At 49.0% G+C, this 24,976-nt stretch overlaps 3 protein-coding genes across 3 annotated transcripts in view; 2 read left to right on the top strand and 1 right to left on the bottom strand.

Moving 5' to 3' along the window:
- hsd17b4 (hydroxysteroid (17-beta) dehydrogenase 4) overlaps positions 1–22,298 on the bottom strand; it is a 92,984-nt gene extending 70,686 nt beyond the window's left edge. Inside the window, exon 1 of the mRNA XM_062454943.1 lies at positions 22,294–22,298. The gene's annotated coding sequence lies outside the window, so the exon portion shown is untranslated. The remainder of the gene's footprint in view (positions 1–22,293) is intronic.
- Positions 5,360–15,524, top strand: smarcad1a (SWI/SNF-related, matrix-associated actin-dependent regulator of chromatin, subfamily a, containing DEAD/H box 1 a). The gene is made up of 23 exons (XM_062454609.1): positions 5,360–5,851; positions 6,411–6,543; positions 6,900–7,056; positions 7,154–7,223; positions 7,441–7,535; positions 7,712–7,810; positions 7,940–8,018; positions 8,139–8,785; positions 9,542–9,738; positions 9,863–9,953; positions 10,385–10,484; positions 10,679–10,738; positions 10,896–10,971; positions 11,082–11,217; positions 11,531–11,662; positions 11,984–12,079; positions 12,180–12,297; positions 12,423–12,538; positions 12,952–13,140; positions 13,230–13,348; positions 13,513–13,695; positions 14,065–14,174; positions 14,280–15,524. The coding sequence occupies exons 1-23, from the start codon at positions 5,740–5,742 to the stop codon at positions 14,339–14,341; spliced, it is 3,177 nt and encodes a 1,058-aa protein (XP_062310593.1). The 5' UTR covers positions 5,360–5,739; the 3' UTR covers positions 14,342–15,524.
- Positions 22,106–24,705, top strand: LOC134014873 (macrophage-expressed gene 1 protein-like). Its single transcript, XM_062454050.1, is given in 3 exon segments — positions 22,106–22,552; positions 23,082–23,708; positions 23,710–24,705. Coding segments are annotated over 3 exon segments (2,070 nt in total).
- Positions 24,706–24,976: the final 271 nt, after the last annotated feature.

Genomic DNA, 24,976 nt, shown 5'->3' with positions numbered 1-24,976 from the left:
GAGAGGGTGAGGGGGGTGCAGAGAGGGAGGGAGGGAGGGGTGAGGGAAAGGGAGGAAAGCACAAGACTGGCTTTTAGATGGGCACTATTGTCCGGTGTTAAAAGCGACGGCGCTCATTATGCAGGGAAACGCTTTTTTTGTGGCTTTTCTCCTTCGTCTGAGAGGAGGGTCAGGTAGGGGGAGGAGCAGGGAGGAGGAGGGAGGAGGAGGGAGGAGGAGGGAGGAGGAGGGAGTGGGTGGTTAAAGATAAGTGTCCCCACCTCTCGTCCTCATGCTTGGCTGGTTGGGGGGAGAGAGGGGGAGGGAGGGGGAGGGAGGGAGGGGATGGAGAGAATGGGACAAACCAGCAGCACAGTGGAGGCTTTGTGGTAACTTATCAGAGCTGACGGCCAAGCACAGGGAAGAGTGAGAATCAGTGAATAGAGAGGGAGGGAGGGAGGGAGGGAGGGGGAGAGGGAGAGGGGGAGAGGAGGTGGGGGACTTACCGAGCAGAGAGAGGCAGGTGGAGGGGAGGTGAGGTGGAGGGGAGGTGAGGTGGAGGGGAGGGCAGGTGAGGTGGAGGGGAGGTGAGGTGGAGGGGAGGGCAGGTGAGGTGGAGGGCAGGTGAGGTGGAGGGCAGGTGAGGTGGAGGGCAGGTGAGGTGGAGGGGAGGTGGAGGGGAGGTGAGGTGGAGGTGAGGTGGAGGGCAGGTGAGGTGGGGGGCAGGTGAGGTGAGGTGGAGGGGAGGGCAGGTGAGGTGGAGGGCAGGTGAGGTGGAGGGGAGGTGAGGTGGAGGGGAGGTGAGGTGGAGGGGAGGGCAGGTGAGGTGGAGGGCAGGTGAGGTGGAGGGCAGGTGAGGTGGAGGGGAGGTGAGGTGGAGGGGAGGTGAGGTGGAGGGGAGGTGGAGGGGAGGTGAGGTGGAGGGCAGGTGAGGTGGGGGGCAGGTGAGGGCAGGTGAGGTGGAGGGGAGGTGAGGTGGAGGGCAGGTGAGGTGGAGGGCAGGTGAGGTGAAGGGGAGGTGGAGGGGAGGGCAGGTGAGGTGAAGGGCAGGTGAGGTGGAGTGGAGGGCAGGTGATGTGGAGGGGAGGTGAGGAGGAGGTGAGGTGGAGGTGAGGTGGAGGGGAGGTGCAGGGGAGTGTGGAGGACAAGCAGGACTGAAACACCCCCTTAGATCACATTCCTAATCTGATCTAATCTGGAGGGAGGGGAGAAAGGTGGGAAGGTGGAGAGAGAGAGGGGGGGAGGGGGTGTTTGGTTACATGGGAGTCTCTCGTGTCTTTTCTGTCACAGAGGTGTACTGAACAGGAGATGATCGGCTAGATGATCAGTCTCCACGACTTCCTTGTGATCTGGTCTACTGGCACGAGACAATCATCGAGGGATGGATGGGCGGATGGATGGTTAGAACGACTGAGAACAGGAACAATACGAAGTATCAGATCACGTATCCGTGGAGATCTGGGCAGAGTGACTTCATGTCGTCATGCCGTCGTCACCGTTATGGAAACCCAGGTAAGTGGTGACTGTTAAACCAAGTTAGCTGGGATCTCCCATGGTGACTGTGCAAGACTTGGAGATGCAACACACACACACCCCAAACTCCCCCACACTGCTCCCCACCCGACCCCCTCCCCCTCACACACACACACACACACCCCCCAAACTCCCCCACACTGCTCCCCACCCGACCCCCCTCCCCCCTCACACACACACCCCCCTAACTCCCCCCCCCCCCCCTCCCCCTGTGAGAGGCACATGCTGGGAGAGGTCATGTCAGACATCGGCCCCTGTAGCGTTTGGTCCCCTCTCCCACATCTCCCCCTCGCTGGGACCTGCCAGGCCAGACACAGGCCCCACCAGCCCCCCCCGGGGGCCCGGGGGCCCTCCCATCCTCACGCTCCCAGCTCCAGCAGCTCACTCCGGGGGCCCGGGGGCCTGGGAGGAGAATGGAGAGGGCGGGATGGACTGAGGCGCGAACGAGGTTCTCTTTCTCTCTCTGTCTGTCTGACATGGAGTCTACCCTCCTCATTCACACACACACATATACATGCACACATATACACACACACATATACACACACATACACACACGCACACTCAAGCACAGACACATACAAGCACATACACACACACATATATATACATGCATACATGCACACTAATATACATAGCCACACACAGACATTTACAAACGTGTGTGGGGGGGGGGGGCTGAAACTATATCGTGTCATCCTTGTCCAGTGAATTACATTTATCGTTGATGTACATGTGGATGGAAGTACTGGAAACAAATAGGGAAGAGATTCATTTGAAGAGAAAAGGGAGAGAGCGGAGAGAGAGAGAGAGAGAGAGAGAGGAGAGAGAGAGAGAGAGAGAGAGAGAGAGAGAGAGAGAGAGAGAGAGAGAGAGAGAGAGGAGAGAGAGAGAGAGAGAGAGAGAGAGAGAGAGAGAGAGAGAGAGAGAGAGAGAGAGAGAGAGAGAGAGAGAGAGAGAGAGAGAGAGAGAGAGAGAGAGAGAGAAGTAGCTGGTGTGACTGGGGTGGGAAGCTGGTAGAGGAATGCTCAGATAACAAAGCGTTAGTTTGAGTGATGTTCTGTAAGGGATCTGTCATGTCATACGCCCCTAACTACCCCACCTACCCCCTAACTACCCCACCTACCCCCTAACTACCCCACCTACCCCCTTCCTACCCCCTAACTACCCCACCTACCCCCCAACCCCTAACTACCCCACCTATCCCCTAACTACCACCCCCACCCCGTCTAAGCCCCCTAAGAGCCAATCAAAACTAAACTCACTTACAGTAAGATATTAGACATTACCGTGAGACATGACTTAAGACACAACCATAATCTGAATGAGTAAGCCTACGACTCCCAGACATCATCATCATCATCGCTTGCCTTGTCAGGAGCCAGACCTGGAGTGATAGGGTCATTTATCAGCACTCCTGAGGATATCTATCTGTTTTCCCAGTCATGTGTGTGTATGTGTTGGAGAGTAGAATGGTGTGTGTGTGTGTGTGAACGGGGGCGGGTCACATCCCAGACACGTTACCACGGAGATAAGGTGCTCCCTGCCGCCGTCGGGTCTCGGCCAAGTTGGGTGTCATGGCGACCGGATAGTGACAGACACGGTGACAAGTCCTCTGGCTGGGACACAGCCGGGTCAACCTTGAGACACACACACACACACACATGCATAAACTCACACACACACATGCGTGCACACACACGTACTCACAAACACACACATACAAACTTACACACATGCATAAATGCACAGGCATGCACAAACGCACACAATGACACATGCATAAAGACACGCATGCTTTAACAAACAGACACACACACACACACACATGTCACATACATACAGCTCTAAACCCCTTCAGAACTGGGAGACCAGTCCCATACCTTGACTGTTGACCATGAACACACCTTCACCTGTCCAACCGTGTGAGGGCTTGTCTCCTCTCCTCAACAGCAGACCAGAAGCAGTACCTGCTGAACACCACACCATCTTCCTTCTCACGTCCTCTGGTGCTGGGTGAGTTCTCTCCATTGTCCCACACAACAATGAAAGCAATGGGGCATTCAACTCCTTGGGAGTGACAGGCATGAATCCTGTTACTTAATGAAGACTCTGCCAAACATGTAAAACACACACACACGGATGAAACTCACATACACACAGAGAGATAAATGACACACACACACACGCGGATAAAACACACACACACTTGGTGATGGCGCTGCGGCGAGTTCAAGTTGTGGTGGCGGGCGGAGGAGACGGCGGTGAAGACTTGACCAGGAGCCACTGTTGGGCCCCCCTCTGTGAGGGGTCACGACCCCTATCAGACTGTGAGTCAGTGTGCCTATTGTGTCCCTGGCAGTAGTGTAAGTTATAGGGTCTCCATAGCGATAGGCAGGGAAGACTAGGTGTGTGTGTCTCTTTGTGCATGCGTGCGTGTGTGTGTGCGTGTGTTTGTGCATTGGCGTTGATGCATGTATGTGTGTGTGTATGTGTGTGTGCGCGCTTATGCATGTATGTGTGTGCGCTTATATGTGTCTATGTGTGCGTGTGTGTGTTATAGGGTCTCCATAGCGATAAGCAGGGAGACTATGAGGCGTCAGATCGGTTGGAGCGCGAGCCAGGACTGTACGCTGACTGTGACGGACTACCAGGCTGCGTTAATGTATGCACGGTTACCAAACCGGAGTGACGATTCTCCTCCCTGAAGAGGGAGTAGGAGGGGGTTCAGACTGGGTGTGTGAATACTTTAAACACGCTCCAGTGTAAGTTGATTGTAACTGTCGCTTGACGAAATGTCCAAAGCATTATCTAAACACCCTGGGTGAAATATCGTCCCTGAAAACCACGAGGCTGTTAAACCGCCGAGGTAGCGGTGGCTGGTGGTAGGTGATAGAAGCGCTGTAGTTGGAGGCAAACCTACATTATTCAACGTTTGGTTGACACTGCAGCACACTGACATGCTGAATGGGAGATTAACACGCTAATTGACTTGCTCCTTCCATTAAACTGAAGTTGTTGGTTAGAAATCGGTTTGCGTGTCGTTTTCGTTTTATGCGACGGGGCCTTTACTGTTTATTTTCATTTGTGTTTGTAAAAAGCTGAATTTGAGGTTATAATTACAAAAAGTGTTTTTATTAAAAGCCACTGCCAAAATAAAACGTTATGTTTTATTCCGCTGCTTTCTACATATAGAAAGTAGGCTACAGCAGAATCTAGGACCAGAAGTGCACAGTTCATACAGTATTGCAGTGGTCAGTTAGGGTCCGTTCCAGGCACAGTTACCCAACTGCACAGTACACAATAAACAAAACACGAGCAGTCCATATTCAGAAATAACAGTCAATTGGACACAGATACAGCCTACAGGCCACAGAGTATTTCTATAAACAAGGCCTTGGGGCGAGTGAATCAATCCTGCCTCAGTGTTGGCCTCAGGTAAGATTATTTGTATGTATTGCCCCCCTGTGGCCACTATTGGTATGGGCGCGGATTGGGAAAGCGGTAGTTTAATTATAGTGTCATCTAGCGGGTCCTTGTCATAAAAGCAATTTACGTCCATAAAAGGCTCGTAAATTGTTTGTTGTTTAACCTTTGCCAGCAAAAAGTATTAGTATGTTTCTCTTTGAGGGGAAGGTAGCTAAGGAGAGGGCGCAGTTTCAAACGCGCATAATGAGTTAGTCTTTTCTACTATAATCAATGGGAATCATCACAAATTCATTGATTAATTCCGTCGCACCATCTACGGCTACAGTTACGCAACTTCGGCGTTCCAGTAGAGAAACGCCGGTCTTTTTTCAGTGTCTCCTTTTTCTATTGGTCTATCCGCCAATCCATCGTCCAATAGACAGCGATGTTAGGTACGGCGTCACTTGTGCTAGAGAGTGTCAGTTCGCGGGAAAAATACCTGTGTAGTTTAACAAAATAGCGTGCATTAGCATCTGAATATTAGACAAAATTAATACGAGTTTTGATTGTTCATCTGTTTTGACGGTATTCATTTAATTAGTTTGCGCTGACAATTCACCAAGAGTAGTATGAACCACAACATTTCCCCGTCTTCGTCCTAACACGGAATCCTGCCAGCTCCATCATCACAGCGGCCGGCAGAAGAAGCTGGACATATAATAGCAGATCTGCGACTACAACGTCAACGAGACAAAGAAAAAGGCTGACTGCAGCTGCAAGCAGCTAACTTGCTAGCCGAACCGCCTCAGTCGCCTGAAAATGAGTTTCTTAAAATTGGACAGATTCCGTTTTGACAAGAAAGCTTCGACGCCGAACCAAGACAAGCACAACGGTTCCATAAGCCCGGAGTCAGAGAAAGAGAATAAACCAGGTAGCAAATGGGGGCTAGCTAGCTAACTAGCGACAGGTAACGTCGTTAGCAAGCCTATCTTGCTAGTCAAGGCCACCTGTCATTCCACTACAGTAGCCAGGGGACTGTCGTTTCACAAACCTGTAAAAGTACCGTATCAAACCATCATTGTATGATGTCCAATTTGCTTGCTAAAGATAGTGATGTAACGCTAACATTAGCTATGCTAGTCCTATTGCCATTCCTTTAGCTTCCTCGCCATCAAAGAAGGCTGCTTCCTAGCCAACTGTACAGTACGAGAGCTAGTAACCCAACAAGACGACAGTTGTTGGCTAGCTTGCTAATACAGCCCCGGCCTCTCTGACTAGTTGTTTAACCCGTTCTGAATAAGAATTCTGCCGCACACTCATGTACCTGCCTAAAGTTGGAGGTGTAAATATTACCTAAACCCTCCTTTCCTAGAATACTGTCGTGTTTTGCTAACCAACAAGTTCACAAATATTTATCACGGCCGTGTTGGTTGTGCCATAGCGACGGTAGAAACGTTAACTGTATAATGTATCCCCCCCCCCCCTCCTAGTTGCTGCTCGCGTGTCTGTGGCGTCCAAGACCCAGTCCATTAAATGTCGAGGGAAGGGAGTCATGTTCGTCGACGACTCCAACAGTGACACCGAGGATGAAGCGGACATTAATAAACCTATAAGACAGATTAAGTAAGTACAGTCAAGATGTGGTCACTCTGCTGACGTTTCTCTGTAGCTGCCTTGCTTGTCACGGTAGTTAACCGGCAGCTCAAGTGCTAGCGGGGCCTGTCACAGTTCAATGAAGTAAATTCTAAAATGCTAATTGGCGGTTACCCTCACAAGATTTTCCATACTTCTGTCAGGTTCACCACACGGTCTTGTTTTATATTTTGTACTCCTCTCTCTCTCTCTCTCTCTCTCTCTCTCTCTCTCTCTCTCTCTCTCTCTCTCTCTCTCTCTCTCTCTCTCTCTCTCTCTCTCTCTCTCTCTCTCAATGCACATATCAATAACATACACACAACATGTATGTTTCTCTGTCCTGTCAGAGAGCCAGTGAAGACAGGTGTAAAGAGGGAGAAAAGGGGGGTGAGGAGTCCGGACGATGGTGGAGACAAGGAGGAGGAAGAGGAGGAGGAGTTGGAGGATAGAGTGACCCGACTGCTAGACATGTTTCCTCAGATACCCAGAGGAGAGCTCCTGGAGGTCAGTGCCACACCCGGCCACGTCCCAATCCAGAAACCCTCATCCGTAATGGGACGTGTCCACCGTCTTGTTTGTGACTTTGACCTTTGTCCTGCAGGTTGTTCAGAGCACAAGCACTTTGGAGGGGGCTGTGGCACTGTGCCTCATGCAACATGGAGACAAGGAAGGTAGAATAAACCTTAAATGCTTATTCAAATTCAACTTTATTAGCTGTTTGTAACAAGAACACTTGCATTCTGAGGTCCTCTTGAAGCAGGGAAGTGTTGCTGTGTAACTACATGGTAGTTGATTGTAACCTTACTGTAAAATCTTGCCATGTTCCAAGAATCGGTCAAATCAAAGTGTCTCACTCAGCTAATATCTCTGCCTCCCGCCGTTTTTCAGATCCAGATTCCAACAGGAAGAGGAAGCAGGATGGGTCTTGTAGTTCTCAGGACAGTGATGTAGTCCAGCCAGCCAAGAAAAGGAGGCCGTCAGTGGTGAGCTTACCGTTTACCGTCATGCAGAGACTGTAATCCTTAGTGCGTTAGCCTGCCTGCGCTACGTGCTTCGTAAAAACGGACCCGGTCCTTGATTGTCCACCGAAATACTGTCAGAACTACTCGCTCTTCTTATCATTGATCTTTTTCCTCGTCTGTTTCCTCGTGTGATCCAGGAGGAGGACTCGGAACAGGAAGGGGAGGAGCCTAGCTTTGAGAAACAGGAAGCGATGGTCCGGAAGCTTCAGAGAAAATTTCAAGACCAGGATAAGGAGGTGTGTGTGTAACCAGGATAAGGAGATTTCTTATTAATGTTTGGATCTTTCCGGTTGCGCGAGACTAAGGCAGGTTGTAAACTGTTTTACAACAATGTTTTAAAACATTTTATCCACGTTCCTTTGCAGGAGCTTAGGGCGGTTCTGCAAGAACACGGGTGGAACTATGACGACGCCCTGGAGGTTCTGCGCATGTTCTCCGATCAAGGTGAGGAACATCTAAGCCTCGTATGCATTTGAAATAACCCCAATGTGCATTTATTTATCAGTGTTCTTTAACTTGAGCTAACGTTCACTGTTGGGTTGGTTTCTTCTTCCTGTCTCCCAGAGGAGTCCAGTTTCAGCTCCCCGGAAGACAGGGAGAAGAAACCAGACAAGAGACACGAGCCCAGAGACACCAGAGAGTCTAGAGACCGAGTTAAAGACCACAGAGAATCCAACAGAAGGGACACCAGAGAGTCTAGAAACAGCAAAGATGGCACCCGAGACACCAGAGAGTCTAGAAACGGCAAAGACTCCAGAAAGGAGAACCAAACCAGCGGCACCTCTCTTCTCTCAACGTGGCTGACGTCCGCACCCGTATCCTCTGCACCCTCCAAGAAACCCTCCTCCTCAATCACCCAGAAACTGTCAAAGTTCGCCAGCGCCACGAGCGTGGCGAAGAAGGAGGCGGTGGAGAGGAAGCGGAAGGCCAGGGCGTCGGACGAGCGAGCCGCCAGCTCGGAAGACGAGGAGGAGGAGGAGACACAGAGTAGCGAGTTTGAGGGCTCGGAGGACGAGCTGGAGTCGGGCTCGGAGGAGGAGGAGGAGGAAGGGAGGAGGAAGGGGCAGGGCAGCGAGTCGTCGGTGAAGAGCCAGATCCTGCGGTTCTTCCGGGAGGCGTCGGTGGACGAGCTGTCACTCATCTCCGGCTGTTCCGTTAAGAAGGCCCAGAAGATCGTGGAGCTGAGACCCTTCGACAGCTGGCAGAGCCTGGTAGGACAGAGCTGCTGATTGGTTGATTGGTTTGTCGATTGGTTAAATGGTTGTTTAAATGGTTAATTGGATGTTTGAATGTTTTAAATAGGGGTTTTTGATTTGAGGTAAAAATATGTTCACTAGGTAGGCCTGGTAGAGCCAGCAGGATATGTTAAATCCCTTATCTCTCGCAATCTAGACTTCTTACCAACTCTCTTAATAGTACCATCCTCTGTTTACCTTGGAAGAGATCTTAACACCTTTTAAAAAGGTGCAAGTTCACCGCTCAGTGATTGGCTAGGTCCCTCCTCACGGCATCCACCTGTCCAAACACACACGACACACACACATTCTCCAGGGCGTCTGCAGTGTTAGATGTTTGGGATGGGAGAAGCGTGTCTTTTGTCTCTCTGTCTCCTGTCACGACTCCTTCTCTGCACGTCGGTTTCCCCTGAAGCCTCGGGGACGCCTGCAGTCCTGTTTGCTCTGAGTGTTTGCTCTGCAGAGAGAGAGAGAGAGACACTTGTGTTTGTTAGGTTCTTCATCTTGTGTTTGTTAGGCTTTCATCCTCCGCTGGGCTGGTTGTCATCAGTTGGAGCTGGTTCCAGTGTTTATAGCTGTCGGTGTCTGGTGTGTTTCTGGTAGAACACACCTGCAGATGCTGGATGAATGTCTGGCTGGAGGGAGGGAGGAAGGGGGGGTATATGGGTCCCAGGGCAACTGGGTTCAAACACGGTGAACGTCATGAGTCAAATGTCTCCCTCTCTCCCCCAGTCAGAGGTTCTCCAGAGAGAACAGGGCTTGTCCCAGGACCTGCTGCAGGGGTGCAAGGTGGTTCTGAAGGAGAGGACCGTGGTGTTGGGCCTCATGTCCCGGTGTGAGGGCATCTCCAGCAAGATGGTGCGGGGGGTCACACAGGTCATGAACAAGGAGCCGGCCTCACTCAAACAGCCCACCATCCTCAACAGCCAGTGAGTCCACCGCACACACACACACACACATATGTGAGAAACTACACACAAACACATAAATTAACCTCTGAACTCAGTGTTTTCAGGTGACGATTAATGGTCCATTCTGATTGGTTGTTTTCAGGTTGCAGTTGAAGCCCTACCAGCTGATTGGTCTGAAGTGGCTCCTCCTCCTCCATCAGCACAAGCTGAGCGGTATCTTGGCTGATGAAATGGTTTGTTTACATTTTCATTAATTCGGCCTTGATCCATCTAGCGATGGACAAACGGTACATGTAGAGAGCAGAAAGCAGAAGTTCGAGGATCAGAAGGGCACAGTTCTAACAGTAGATTGGAGGTCAGAGTCGGGGAATGGCCTGTATTTAGCAGGCACAGTGCCAAGTAACCCCAACCTCAGCCGCCTCAGACGCTAGCTCCTACAGCTGTTCCTGCTCGCCATTCCCTGTTGATCAAGGACGCAGGTGTGTGTGTGTGTGTGTGTGAAGGAATCAGCGAGAGAGATTTGTTATCTTAGCATCAACAGAAGGTGTGATATCATTTCATCACCAGCATACAATGATGAATTCCTGATACTTTGTGTTATGTTGTGGCCGGATCCAACAGATGTTCATCTCTCTCTCTCTTTTACCCTCCCTCTTGTCTCCAGGGTCTGGGTAAGACTATCCAGGCCATCGCCTTCCTGGCCCAGCTCCACCAGGACGGCCTCCACGGTCCTCACCTCATCACTGTCCCCTCCTCCACCCTGGGTAAGCTTCCCTCCTCCTCTCCTCCACCCTCCCCTCCTCCACCCTGGGTAAGCTCCTCCACCCTCCCCTCCTCCACCAAGACACACCTCGACAGGTTTACAGCATGCTGTGGAAGCTCTAAGATCTGCTCCTTTCAACACTTTCTAATGTCTCCTCCTCTGTCTGTCTCTCCCCCACCCGTCCCCCGTCTCCAGATAACTGGGTTCGTGAGCTAAAGCTGTGGTGTCCCAGTCTGAAGGTGTTGGTTTACTATGGTGAGTACGCCCTCTCTCTCCCTCTCTCTCTCCCCCTCTCCCTCTCGCGCTCTCTCTCCCTCTCTCCCTCTCTCCCCCTCTCTCCCTCTCTCCCCCTCTCGCTCTCTCCCCCTCTCGCTCTCAGGTAGCTGATGTGTGTGTGTGTGTGTGCGTGTAGGGTCCGTGGAGGACCGGCGGTACCTACGACACGACATTCTGAACGACCAGGTGGAGTTCAACGTCATCGTGTCAACGTGAGTTCACCCTCACACACTCGCTCACCTCCCAGCCTCTCTGTTGTCATGGCACCCAGGCCGCCAAGCACCCCCCCGCTACCTGAATCACGCCTGTCCCGTCTCCATAGTTACAACCTCGCCATCGGCAACGACAGCGACCGCAGCCTGTTCCGGAAGCTGAAGCTGGAGTACGCCGTGTTCGACGAGGGCCACATGCTGAAGAACATGAACTCTCTACGCTACCGCCACCTCATGGCCATCAACGTTAGTGCGCCCTCCTGTGGAGGAACAGGACACTACAGCCTCACCTCACAGTCAGGTTATCAGTGTTTAACTCTGGCTCTCTCTCTGTCTTCTTTCTCTCCTCGCTCTGTCTTTCCTCCCCTCCCTCCCTCCCTCCCTCCCTCCCTCCCTCCCTCTCTCTCTCTCTCTCTCTCTCTCTCTCTCTCTCTCTCTCTCTCTCTCTCTCTCTCTCTCTCTCTCTCTCTCTCATATCTCCCCTCATCTCCCTCCCTCCCTCTCTCTCTCATATCTCCCCTCATCTCCCTCCCTCCCTCATCTCCCCTCCCTCCCCCAGGCGGAGCATCGTCTGCTCCTGACAGGAACTCCTATGCAGAACAACCTTCAGGAACTCATGTCTCTGCTTAACTTCATCATGCCCAACATGTTCTCCAGCTCCACCTCACAGATAGCCAAGATGTTCTCCATGGTACGTAGAACCACACAGATGCCTGGCTGAGGTTCCTCATGTTCTCCATGGTAGCTAAAACCGTGTGTGATAAACCCTGCGATGATGATAGGGGCGTCAGGTGGCTGAGCGGTGAGGGAAGCGGGCTAGTAATCTGAAGGTTGCCAGTTCGATTCCCGGTCATGCCAAATGACGTTGTGTCCTTGGGCAAGGCACTTCACCCTACTTGCCTCGGGGGGAATGTCCCTGTACTTACTGTAAGTCGCTCTGGATAAGAGCGTCTGCTAAATGACAAAATGTAAATGTAATGTATGATGATGATGATGATGATGTTGTCTTCAGAAACCCCTCGAGGAGCAGAGCAGGTTCCAGAGAGATCGCATCACTCAGGCTAAACTCATCATGAAGCCCTTCATCCTGCGACGCGTCAAGAGCCAGGTGAGACCTGCTCACCCCAGGAGAGACCTGCTCACCCCAGGAGAACGTCTCTCTCTGCCTGACGAGGAGCAGCTGGGATAAACTGTGTGTGTGTGTCCAGGTTCTGCAGCAGCTGCCAGCCAAGGTGGAGAAGGTGGAGTTCTGCTCCATGAGTGAGAAACAGCAGCAGCTCTACCAGGACCTGCTGACCAAACTGAAACGCACCACCACAGGAGAGAGTAACTATACTATGTTATTACTACCACCGGAGAGAGTATATGATGTATACATCCATAGAATAAATGTTATTCCTGGCAAGATGGAAAGATAATCAACCTTACTGACCCTCTCGCTCTCTCTCCAGAGAGGGAGCTGTGCAACGTGATGATGCAGCTGAGGAAGATGGCTAACCACCCCCTGCTGCACAGACAGTACTACACCTCAGAGAAGCTCCACTGCATGAGCAAGCTCATGCTGAAGGTGGAGCCTCCTCCTGCTCCTCCTCCTGTTCTCTCCTGCTCCTCCTATCCCTGTTCCTGCTCCTTCTCCTGTTCTCTCCTGCTCCTCCTCTCCCTACTCCTGCTCCTTCTCCTGTTCTCTCCTGCTCCTCCTCTCCCTACTCCTGCTCCTTCTCCTGTTCTCTCCTGCTCCTCCTCTCCCTGCTCCTTCTCCTGCTCCTCCTCTCCCTGCTCCTCCTCTCCCTGCTCCTTCTCCTGCTCCTCCTCTCCCTGCTCCTTCTCCTGTTCTCTCCTGCTCCTCCTCTCCCTGCTCCTTCTCCTGCTCCTCCTCTCCCTGCTCCTTCCCCTCTCCTGTTCCTGCTCCTTCTCCATCTCCTCCTCCTGCTCTCTCTCTCTCTCCTTTTCTCACTCTCTCTTTCTTTTGTCTCCCCCCAGGAGCCGAGCCACTTTGACGCGGACGCGGCCCTGATCCAGGAGGACATGGAGGTGATGTCTGACTTTGAACTGCACCGTCTCTGTCAGCAGTACTCCACCCTCAGCTCCTACCAGCTGGACACGGACACCCTGCTGGACTCCGGAAAGTTCCGCCTGCTCACCCAGCTGCTGGCCTCCATCATGGAGAAGGTGAGGGGGGGAGGGAGGGAGAACCAACTGCTGTTCAGACCTGCTATGTTAGTAATGATATTCAAGTGAAGCTTGTGTGTGTGTTCCAGGGAGACAGGGTGGTCCTCTTCAGTCAGTTCACCATGATGTTGGACATTGTTGAAATCCTGCTGAAACACTTGAAGCATCGCTACGTCAGACTGGACGGGTCCACGCCCATAGCTGACAGGTGAGATGCTATGCTATGCTACTCTGTGCTATTCTATGCTACTCTGTGCTATGCTACTCTGTGCTATGCTACTCTGTGCTAAGCTACACTATGCTACTCTGTGCTATGCTATACCTCAGTCTACACTACATTACACCAATATGGCTCTCCCTCCCCTCCTCCAGAATCGTTCTGATCGATGAGTACAACACCGACCCGGAGATCTTCGTGTTCCTGCTGTCGACGAGGGCGGGGGGGCTGGGCATCAACCTGACCTCTGCGAACGTGGTCATCCTGCACGACATCGACTGCAACCCCTACAACGACAAGCAGGCGGAGGACCGCTGCCACCGCGTGGGCCAGACCAAGTAGGTATCTGGAGGGGGGGGGGGGTGGGCCAGACCAAGTAGGTATCTGGAGGGGAGGTGGGCCAGACCAAGTAGGTATCTGGAGGGGGGGTGGGCCAGACCAAGTAGGTATCTGGAGGGGGGGGGGGGTGGGCCAGACCAAGTAGGTATCTGGAGGGGGGGGGGGGGTGGGCCAGACCAAGTAGGTATCTGGAGGGGGGGGGGGGGGTGGGCCAGACCAAGTAGGTATCTAGAGGGGTGATGGGCCAGACCAAGTAGGTATCTGGAGGGCCAGACCTAGTAAGGTTAGGGTTGGATGGGGTTATTGTGACAGTCCCTAACCACCCCTTTCCCCCTCTCTCTCCTCCCCCTCTCTCCCCCCGTGTCCAGGACGGTGAAGGTGATCAAGCTCATCAGTAAGGACAGCATCGAGGACTGCATGCTGACCCTGGGACAGAGGAAACTCAAACTGGAACAGGACATGACCGCTGCGGAGGAGGGTGAGGACACACACACACACAGAGCCATGCACACACACACACAGACAAGCGCACACACACACACACAAACACACTCACTCACTCATGTCTCTGTTCTCTCCCCAGGAGACGAGGGCAGCATCCCAGAAGACCTGGCCTCTCTGCTGAAGGCTTCACTCGGTCTGTGACACTGCTGGAGTCTGTCTCCCCACACACACACACACACACACACACTCATTACCTCCCCACACACTCACACTCAATACCTCCCCACACACACACTCAATACCTCCCCACACACACACTCAATACCTCCCCACACACACACTCAATACCTCCCCACACACACACTCAATACCTCCCAACACACACACTCGATACCTCCCCACACACACACTCGATACCTCCCCACACACACACTCAATAACCTGTCAGTCTCTCACACACACACACACACACACACATTACCCCACCAATCTCTTCCAAATCCACACACACCTAAAGACCAGTCCTCACAGGTGAGGGGAGTTAGGTGAGGTCCAGGTCTTCATACATACTTGAACACAGTACTTATCCTTGGAACTACTGGTCAGACTGTACGGATCTAAACCCAACTGCCTGTAAGGACCTACCTTTCAACAACCAGTGAGGAACTAATAGCATTTAAAATCAGTCTTTATCATAGTCATATTTTTGGAACGGGGCAGGGGGGTCTATCCGGCTCCCTCATGACCCGTCCTCGTGTGCTGGGGTGGAGCGTTGATGCCTTCACATGGTCACAGCGCCACCTAGCGGTGTGGAGGGGAATATCAGCCAGCCTTAACCCCCGGCCATGTCGGTCGAGCTGCACAAACCTACTAATCGGCTTGATCGAGGGGGGAGGGCGAATCGACCAATGACTGAGGCCTTTTGGGGGAGCAAAGCCGGGAACCACGGCGACCCACTCTCGGTCGTTCTTCGCTGCGATCAGCGCGCCGACCGCGCGAAACCCCGCCCAGAAACACGTCCGCCGACCAGTCGCCTTCGTCCTGAATGCGCCCGTGAAGATCTGAAGGGGACTGGATGGGGCCAAGCAACATGGCTGCGCTTCTGGTTATTAACATGTGGGTTTGACCAATTCAGTCTCTTCCTAACTTCTCAGTAGCAGAGGATGAGGTTGTGCTGATTGGGAGAACTGAGACACCTGTGTAATGACAGTTACATCCTGCAGGGGGCGAGAGAGTTCAGAGCAGTTTTTGTTTGTGAATCGTGACTGATGTGTCGTACTGTAAAACCTTGTTGTTTCCAAACTGTTACTTATTTGTTTGTATTTTTTGTATGTCCCTGTTGTAACATCGACAGGTTTGCCAATACTAATAATAAAATTTTCAGTATTTATTGGGTGTGATCATTTTGTCAACAAAACAAAAAAATCTATTATGAATTTTTTAATTAAATTATCTTGAGTGCCCATGAAAATGACATTTGCATTTGTTGTGGAATTGGTTTATATAGTATAGGAACCCACAATAGGTCTTGAGATGGTTCAATTGTCAGAGTATTGAAAACAACAATGTAATCACACTACCATCTTATAGCCAAGATGCAACAGAAAGCTTATAGTCCCAATGCAGGGACTGCATTGCCAACTGTGTAAAGTTGATATGCCATAGTCTCACTGCCTCATCATTAAGGCACAAGTAGATCTGACCATATTCACAATCGTGTATTCCATTAAATGAACGTGTTCCTTATATTCTTATGGTGTGTAAGACTTTCAGCTGCACAACAGTGGTACAACGGTCTTGGGAGAAAATATAGAACACATATAAAACATGATTCGAACAGATAAACGGGCTTAATTGCAAATCTTACAAGTTCAGCAAGTACAAGGTTTTTGGTGCTGTAATCAGTCTCTGTTTTGAGATGACATCGGTTGGCTACAAAAACTGTAAAGATGCTTGTTAGGGAAAGACAAAGTGTTTGTTTCGGAACTTGTTTTCGGGCTTGTTGCTTCCTCGTTCCTTACAGGAACAGAGTTTATCTTCATCTATGAACATCCAAACTAGTATTTCAACTCACAAATATTTGGCCCCAATTTCTGACTGAACAAGTTATCGGCAACCTTGTGATGTTCTGAATGTTTCTATAAAATCAAACCTTTTCAAATTCTAAAAACTAAGAAAATGGAGTGGATGGATGAAATGGAGCCTCAAATAAGAGTCATAAAATGAGTTTATTTCCAACCCTGTTTAACATTCCATCCTGCAATCTATTCTACTAAGGCAAAGCGTCATTGGTTAAACAATGTGATGTGAGTTTTCTATTTTACACCTGAGCAGATGATTGAATAAAAGTGTGTTTCTGTCACAATTAGGCAACTTCCTTAACTACTAACAAATATATGTAGACGAGGGAATTGGCAACAGGATCGTTAGATACAGGTGTGCTAAAGCGTGCAGCTAAAGAGCGTTAGATACAGGTGTGCTAAAGCATGCAGCAAAAGAGCGTTAGATACAGGTGTGCTAAAGCATGCAGCAAAAGAGCGTTAGATACAGGTGTGCTGAAGCATGCAGCTAAAGAGAGTTAGATACAGGTGTGCTAAAGCATGCAGCTAAAGACCCATGGATTTCCAAATGTTGCCTTCTCAACAGACGCCTGCAAACACTTTGAAACCAGCAGTATATTCTTTGCTGAGAAATGTTTCAAGAACTTGTACTGTGACACTCAATACTGGCTTATTTATGTTTTCCCCATAGTACCCCCCAGAGAGTTTAGTTATGTTATTGTTGTCGATGCAACAGTAGGCACTCCAGAAATAACTAGGAATCTTTACCCCATTTCCAATCTGCACATTTCCTGGAACCACTCCTGTGACAATAAAGGCCCTGTAACGCTTTGCAATGCAGTTATTTTTCAACTTGTCTGCAACATTCTTCTCTGTAACCCTCCACTGGCCACTGTTGAAGGCAGCGTTCTGTGGAGCAGCGTTGGTGAGGGTAAACGTGGCATCTACACACTCCTGTGTATTCTGGTGTGAAACAGGTGCTAGATGTCCTTTATGATAAATAGTGCCCTTGTAGTCTTCATTAAGAGCCTGATTTTTTCCCCGAAGGGGTTTATTCACTGTGCCCTCAGTTGCCATTTGATCCGGAAGGTTCTGATCATCAAGCTGAAGAAGAGATGAGAACATAAATCAAATATGATAAAATTAAGATGATTAGAAATTACATTATATAAACGTCAACTGCATTGACCTGAACTAAATTATAGTCCAAAATGATGTGATTTGTTTGATGATAATCCTTAATGAGTATGGAAGTGAGTAACAGTAATAACTTGCTTGCTACTATCGTAACAAATTATACATTATAATAATTTAGAGATTAATATAAAATGAAATTAGACAGGGTGGACAACTCACCTGAGGTTCAATGTACCAAGGTGTGTTCCTATTACATGTCATTGGCTGAAAAAACTCATAGGCAGAATAAACAGGTATCTTGTTGGTGGTGTCATACAGAGTGGCATATTGTACACCATTTCGCATTTGGCAGATTTGTCTGTACTGTGGCCCTTTCAGCACGGTTGGAGTAGTGTTTGGGATAAAAAACTGTGGACAATCAGTGGAAAAAGATGTCACAACTTTCGCCGTAGCCATGGGGCAGAGCACCAGCAGCATGACAACTGGAGCCAGGAGTTTCATGATGAGGAGTTGATCTGACGAATGCTGCTATGATGAGAGACGATATGATGAGAGACAAGACAGAAATCGAGTCTGCTTGATAATCTACTTCTGAATGCTGGCATTTATATACAGAAAATGAGATGGGGCGTTCCTAGGTGTGTTGACACCATATTTCGGTTCATGGTTTCTCCCTGGGCTAGTGTGTCCTTGTTTCACTTGTTTCCTTAATTCAGCTGTGTGGTGTTTGGTCCAGGTGTGTATACAGTGATAGATAACGTGTTTTTTACGTCTCTCCCAGTCAGCAGATTGGGAGAGAAAACCAGGGGTCCGTTCTTCGTACGTCGTTTATTACATCCGAGATCAAATGACACATCCAAGATTACATCATCTTGCTAATCATGATCTGGATAATTATGTTCTTCGAACACCCATATATGATTAGTATAGCTGGATTGAGTTGTCTGGGATAATTGCGTGTTCATGCATGGGTCTAAAAGAGGGTATGTATCGATAGTAGAAACCTTGATCAGCAACGCTGCTATTGGCTGCTCACCGTGGCCAAAAAGAGCGCCCCGTTTTTTCCGCAACAGAGCAAGAGCTTGCTCGAAGGTTACTCCGAATTTGAAGGTTTAATCAGAACGCCAGGTGTTGTCACCCGGGAAAAGACACACAGGAAACAAATGTGTCACAGTACACCTTAGTATGCTCTCTATCCTAAGTGCCTGACTAAAGATACAACCCAGAAACTGTAACCAAAAGAAAATAAACCCAAACAAAATACAGATCAAAATATGGCAGTGGCACTTCCTAGAGGATAAAACTATAGAAATATTACATACATTTCTTATTACATACATGGCATATTCATCCATACATTCATTCATGTTCCTCACAATGGTTCAACTTTGAACACGACACCACGCAAATCCACAAGTCTGCTCACAGTTCTATGCGTGAAGAACATTGATTATCAGTATAATTTTACAAAAACCCCTGAATACAATGAAACATCATGTTTTAGCTACCCGCAATGTTTTGGGACTATCTCGTTGTTATGATCAGTGACCTATGCACTTTTTTAAAGCTCTCTCTTGGAAGTCGCTTTGGATAAAAGCGTCTAATAAATTAATAAATGTAGATGTAATGTAACATTTCCAAGGCATGTAGCCGTACGTTGCCACATGGAACGTTGCTAATTATCTCAAGAGTGCCAACCGGCACATAGGTTATCTTTCTTCATCCATGTATCACTAACAAAATACAACACCATCTTTTATATTTATTGAACTCAGACCTCCATCTACTATTGTCATGGGAACTGATTATTGGGGGCAGCAAGGCACAAGGCCTGATGGGGTCAAAATGGCCTAGGAAGGAAAGCCAGGGAGTCTTAGGGTGCCAGATGTAGTCTCTCAGTCAGATCGAGCTGACCCAGAGTGAAAGTGAGGATGATGAGAATGAAGATAGGGGTGCTGAGGACAGGGGGTATGTGAAGACAGAGAGAAAAGTTGGGCAACATGCTAGGACGTTAGGATGCGCACGCACTTGGGGCTAACCTTCTAGAAGGTTCTATATTGCGCAATCATGTATTCCAGTAGAGGGGTGTGTGTTATAATACTCTGCCTATATAATAAGATGTTTGGGGCGTAATGCATGCTTTTTTATCCGGTGTTTGTCTGCATACGATTGCCAGTGCCTGAATAAAGACCATCAAGCCACTCTGCGACTTGAGAAAGATACTCTGCTCTTCAGCTCTATTATTGTTTAAAGTTCCTTCTGGTTCATTTCCACAACACTATCTGATACGCGGGTTTTCTATACATATGTGAGGTTGTCTCTTGCTGTGGTCAAGAGGTCACGCAGCGGGCTTGTGACAATACACATATAGATTGGAGAATGTGCACTTTAACCTGCGGAAAGGGCAACATGCAGAGAATAGTATAAACGATGAGTGTTGACCGCATCACCTGTGTGTTGTTTCTCCTGTGCCTTAAGTCGTGGAATGTGTACCGTTTAAGGACATGTTTTGGTGATTACTATATCTGTACTGTCCAGCTCATGTATATAATGTCCATCTGAGAGACATCTCACTCATACCAACCACTCTGCATGTTGTGGTGGCGTGATCCAGGCAGCTCGATTTAATAAACGAAGTCAACTCTTTTTCATTGTGGTGCTTTCCTTGGCCCATCTTCTGACAGAAAATCATGTAACACTATCTAATGGCAGTATTTTATAATCTTGTTACTTATTACATCCGAAAACTTACAGATTCCTTAGACACCACCACACACTGTCGTCTACCGCGCCACCTTCAGGGAATCGCCAATCTGACTTCCTGCTAGGAACTTACGTCACTGCCTACCTGACTCATTTAAAAGAGACAACAACATTAACCGCGTGCTTCTTCAGATCCACCTGGTAACACAGGGAACACCTCACAGTCTGCAAAATCCAGGAGAGAGGGCTGGCTAAAAGTAGCAGACAAATTAGATGTTTCGTAGTGACCAGGTTAGATGTTTTATCGCTTATCACAGTAGGCTAGGCCTATATGTTTTTGTATTTTCATAATTACTTTGTTAATCATCTTTAATGTCATATAATTTCATGAAGTTCCAACAAATTAATGACATAAATGACACCCTCAGGGAAAAACTATAGGCTATCTCTGAAAAAGTATAGTATCGCACTGTGCTAAAGGATCTTGACTATCACGTAATACGCGAGTTCATGTTCAATTCTGCTAATTATCCTTGGACCTTCCGCAACAGGTTGTTGTCGTAAAAACGGACAAGACATGGCTGTGACCGACTTCCTGTATCACCTCTGCATGTAAAGCCGCAATCAAATCTTGTTTACATAAAATAAGCCTGCTCCCGAGCAGGTTTAAGCTAAAGGACTTGTTGCTATGACAGCAAGTCCAAGATGAGCTTTGAAGAACCTAACAATCCAAGATCATGACAAATCGTCAATAATCAAGTCCAGCTAACGGAGTTAGCGACGTACGACGAACGGACCCCAGGTCTCTGACAATAAATGACAACACAACACCAGGCTTAGGTCTCAATCATGTGTCTCTCCGCTCTGAAGGCCGGAGGACCATCTTTCATAGGGCACATGAATGTAAACATAGATAGTGACAGTCAGGCAGTAATGACGTTACAACAGTCTCAGAGAACGATATTCACAGCTCCCAGCCCATGACCATTCTCAGGGCAGAGAGAGATCATAGGTGGTACTCTCCCCGTAGTCATCACAAGGAACGTTTACCCAGTACTTTCTCCTGACCCTGGACATCTATTAAGCCTGACAATTAGTCTGGACCCAATCAACTCTTACCAATAGAAAACGGACATGAGAACATACCAACTAGTATCCATGACTATGATATTAGTGAATAACAGGTACTCCCATTTCTTCCACAATAGCTTTCAGTGTGTACACCCCGAGTACACCACATGCAGACAAAAGGCAGCCACTTATTACAGATGTACAAGATTAGACTGGGAGGAATCTAACAGCTGCAATGCTTCTTATGAATAATGAACTATGACTATGCTTAGTGGAGTGTGAGAGTGGACAGATGAATATCTATGGGAACTGAGTACGTTCTGTGGTAAGGTACACCTGTGGAGGTTAGGTCACTGTGAGCAAGATAAACTGTTTAGATCCCAGTCTCCCATCATGTGCAGAGAATAACAAGGGTCTGATGAAAGCGCACATTAGGATATATCAACACTCCATCATTCACAGTTGACCTTACAAAATAATACTTTATGTCTGCATGGTTAGAGTTCTGTCTGCTTCTAGGAGATTTGGCTAACGCTATTACACCTTGAATATCCTCATAGACCTTAGGTGGTGCATACTGATGTCTGTCAATACTTTGTACTCCGTATACTCTTGTGTAGTCGCGGCTAACACCATACTCTCTGCCTCACACTGTGGACTGGGCAACAGTGAGTTTTCCATAAAATCAAAGGACTATTTACGTTTAGATTTGCACAATAACCTTTTGTACTGAGTTTGTTAGTTACCGTAACGCACAGTTAACGTAAACACACTATCATGTTACTGCCACCCTAGCAACAGAAAGCTTCAAATGACATTGCAGGTACTTCCCCACCAGTTCTCTCTACTTGACTGTGGTGAGGTTTAATTTGATACCTCAATGAAAACATCCAAACTAGTATTTAAACTCTCACAAACTTGCTGTTTCTATAAAATCGAACCTTCCCTGAAGACTCTCAGAGAGCTTCTCCCCACCCTGCCTCCGGACACAGCCATGGCTCTGAGAGCAGTCACCCTGGGTCTCTCCCTGCTCCACCTCTGCTGCCCTCACCCCCTCAGCCGCCCAGACAGCGGCCTCAACAAGTGCCTCTCTGCCGCCCAGCCACTCCCGGCCCTGGAGGTGCTGCCTGGAGGGGGCTGGGACAACCTGAGGAACGTGGACATGGGCCGGGTCATGAACCTCAGCTTCTCCCTGTGCCTCACCACGGAGGACGGCCTCTACCTCATCCCAGACGAGGTCTTCGTCATCCCCCAGAAGGTGACAGGAGTGGAGACCAACTCTGAGATCATCAGTTCCTGGCTGGATCAGAAAGGCTCCACATCTTCATCCATCAACGCAGACTTCTTCGTCTCATCATTCTTAAACGCAAAGTTTTCCACTGAGAACGAGAGGATGAAGACCCACCAAGTCATAGATAACTCCGTCACCACCAGAGTTCAGGTGAGTTACACATCTACTGGTCCTACTGTGAGAAATTAAGATCAAAAGTTCGAGCCTGTTACAAAAGCTATAGACCTCATAAAAGCTGCTAGCAACTAAGTTGTCTGTTGGATGGAACCCCCCCAAACAAGGACAGGTGCTTTCACAGAGTTTAAATCTGGATTTTGTAAATATAATGTCAAACATGATCAAAAAGTAACATCAGTACAAAGATACATGTATTGATTGATTAATAAGATTCATTTTTGTTTGATTGAAAGTAAATGATACTATATCAGCTCTAAAATATGACGAAGCAAGACTTTCAAGAGCAACTTGCAATCTGTCGAGATATGAGATGTTAGTATTTCTGTCATGTTTGTATGAATGTCTGCTTATTGAATTACAATGACATGTCTGGTTTACCTTTCAGTTTGAAAAATGAAACAGAAAGTTATTTGTCACTTGACAACTTTTCTTATCAAAGCCAAATAGATACTAACAGCCAAGCCACAGACTAAATTAACCAGTTTAACCATTTCCTTCCCAGGTGCGCAACTTCCTCTACACCGTCAAGGCGAATCCTGACTTCACCTTGGACTCCCGTTTCGCACGGCAAGCGGAGGATATTGCTGATGCCATCGAGAACAACCAGACTCGACATGCCTCCTACCTCTCTGAGAGGATGGTCCTGGACTTTGGCACCCATGTGATCACCAGTGTTGATGCAGGGGCCTCCTTGGTGGAGGAGGACTACCTGCGATCCTCTTATGTGTCCGACGGTAAAACAGACAAGTCCTCCATCACAACATCCGCAGGCCTCAACTTCTTCTACAAAGTGAATATAACATTCCCATTCGACTTTAAATATGCCCATGACAAGCCAGAACTGCTTGATTACACGGACCACATCACCTACTCGATCGTACAGAGCAATGGAGGAGTGCCCTTCTACCCTGGCCTTTCCTTGCAGAAGTGGCTGGAGAGCACCTCAAACAACATGGTGGCCATCGACCGGTCAGGCCTGCCGCTTCACTACTTTATAAACCACAACACCTTCCCTGACCTTCCACGCCCCACTGTTGACAAGATGGTGCTGTCAGTGAGCCAGGCCATAAGAAAATACTACGACATAAACACCCGCCCAGGATGTGTAAAAGCAGATTCACAGAACTTCCAACTTCCAGGCCAACGTAGACGATGGGTCCTGTGATGGCCCAGCCACCAACATCAGTTTTGGAGGTGTGTTCCAGCAGTGTACCAAGCTCACTCCCGATGCAGACCCGATATGTCAGGCCTGGGACCAGAAGAACCCAGATACAGGAGACTATTCCTGCCGCCCACCCTACCAACCCACCCTGCTACGCTCTGAGGTCAGAGACGAGCGCTACAGCCAGTATGTCTGCCATCGTTCCTGCCATAGATGTGGATTCTTTGGGCTCAGCAATTGCTGTGATAACAACTGTGGAGATGAGTACCATGTCCGATCGGCTCAAATCCAAACCTACTGGTGCTCCTCCAATGAGACGATCTCAAAGAACTCAGGTTATCTCTTTGGGGGCCTCTACGGCCCCTCCCTCCAGAATCCTTTAACTAAATCCAAGAGCTGCCCTCCAAACTTCATCCCACTGAAGATGCTTTACGGCGGCCTGATGATCTGTGTGAGTAACGACTACGAGACTGGCTCCCGGTTCTCCGTGCCCTTCGGCGGTCTGTTCAGCTGCCAGTCCACCAACCCCCTGGCTGGGGGCCAGCCTCGCTGCCCTCCCCAGTTCAGCCAGCAACTCGCTACCGTCAGCGACGGCTGTCAGATCCTCTACTGTGTCCAGTCTGGTCTATTCACAGGTGGGCAGCTGCTGCCAGTCCGTCTGCCACCCTTCACCCTTCCTCCGCTGGTCAGCATGACGGCCACCAACACAGTGGCGGTGATGACCGAGGGAGGCCGAGCCTGGGTCAGAGCTGGACAGAACAAGATGTGGAAGATGGTCAAACCAGATGAGGTCCAGGAAACAGTTAGGATGTTCAACCCAGAGTCAGACCAGCTGTCAGCTGGGACAGCCCTCGGTGTGGCCTTCGGAGTGATTGTTCTGGTCGTGCTGTTGGTTGTTGGGGTGTTTCTGGTTTGGAGGAGGAAGAGGAGGGTTCCAGGACGAGAGAGGATCATTGAGTTATAGGAGTTAAACAATGAAGTTCAGAGTAAGAGAGGAGGATTAATGGCAGTAATTCTCTACATCAGAGGTCTTCAACACACCTGATTCAAATGAATGGGTCGTTATCTAGTTATGCAGAAGCCTGTTAACGACCATTCATTTGAATCAGGTGTGTTGGAGCAGGGAAACATCGAAAACGTGCAGGACAGGTGGTCCCTGAGGACCAGGGTTGAAGACCTCTGCTCTACATAATCACTGTGGTAGAGCATAGCTTATCATGATCTGTTTGGATAAA

The sequence above is a fragment of the Osmerus eperlanus genome, chromosome 28 (genome assembly GCF_963692335.1).
Source record: "Osmerus eperlanus chromosome 28, fOsmEpe2.1, whole genome shotgun sequence".
Taxonomy (NCBI): Eukaryota; Metazoa; Chordata; class Actinopteri; order Osmeriformes; family Osmeridae; genus Osmerus; species Osmerus eperlanus.
The sequence above is the reverse complement of the archived record's forward strand: the minus strand, read 5'-3'. Positions and strand labels throughout refer to the sequence as shown.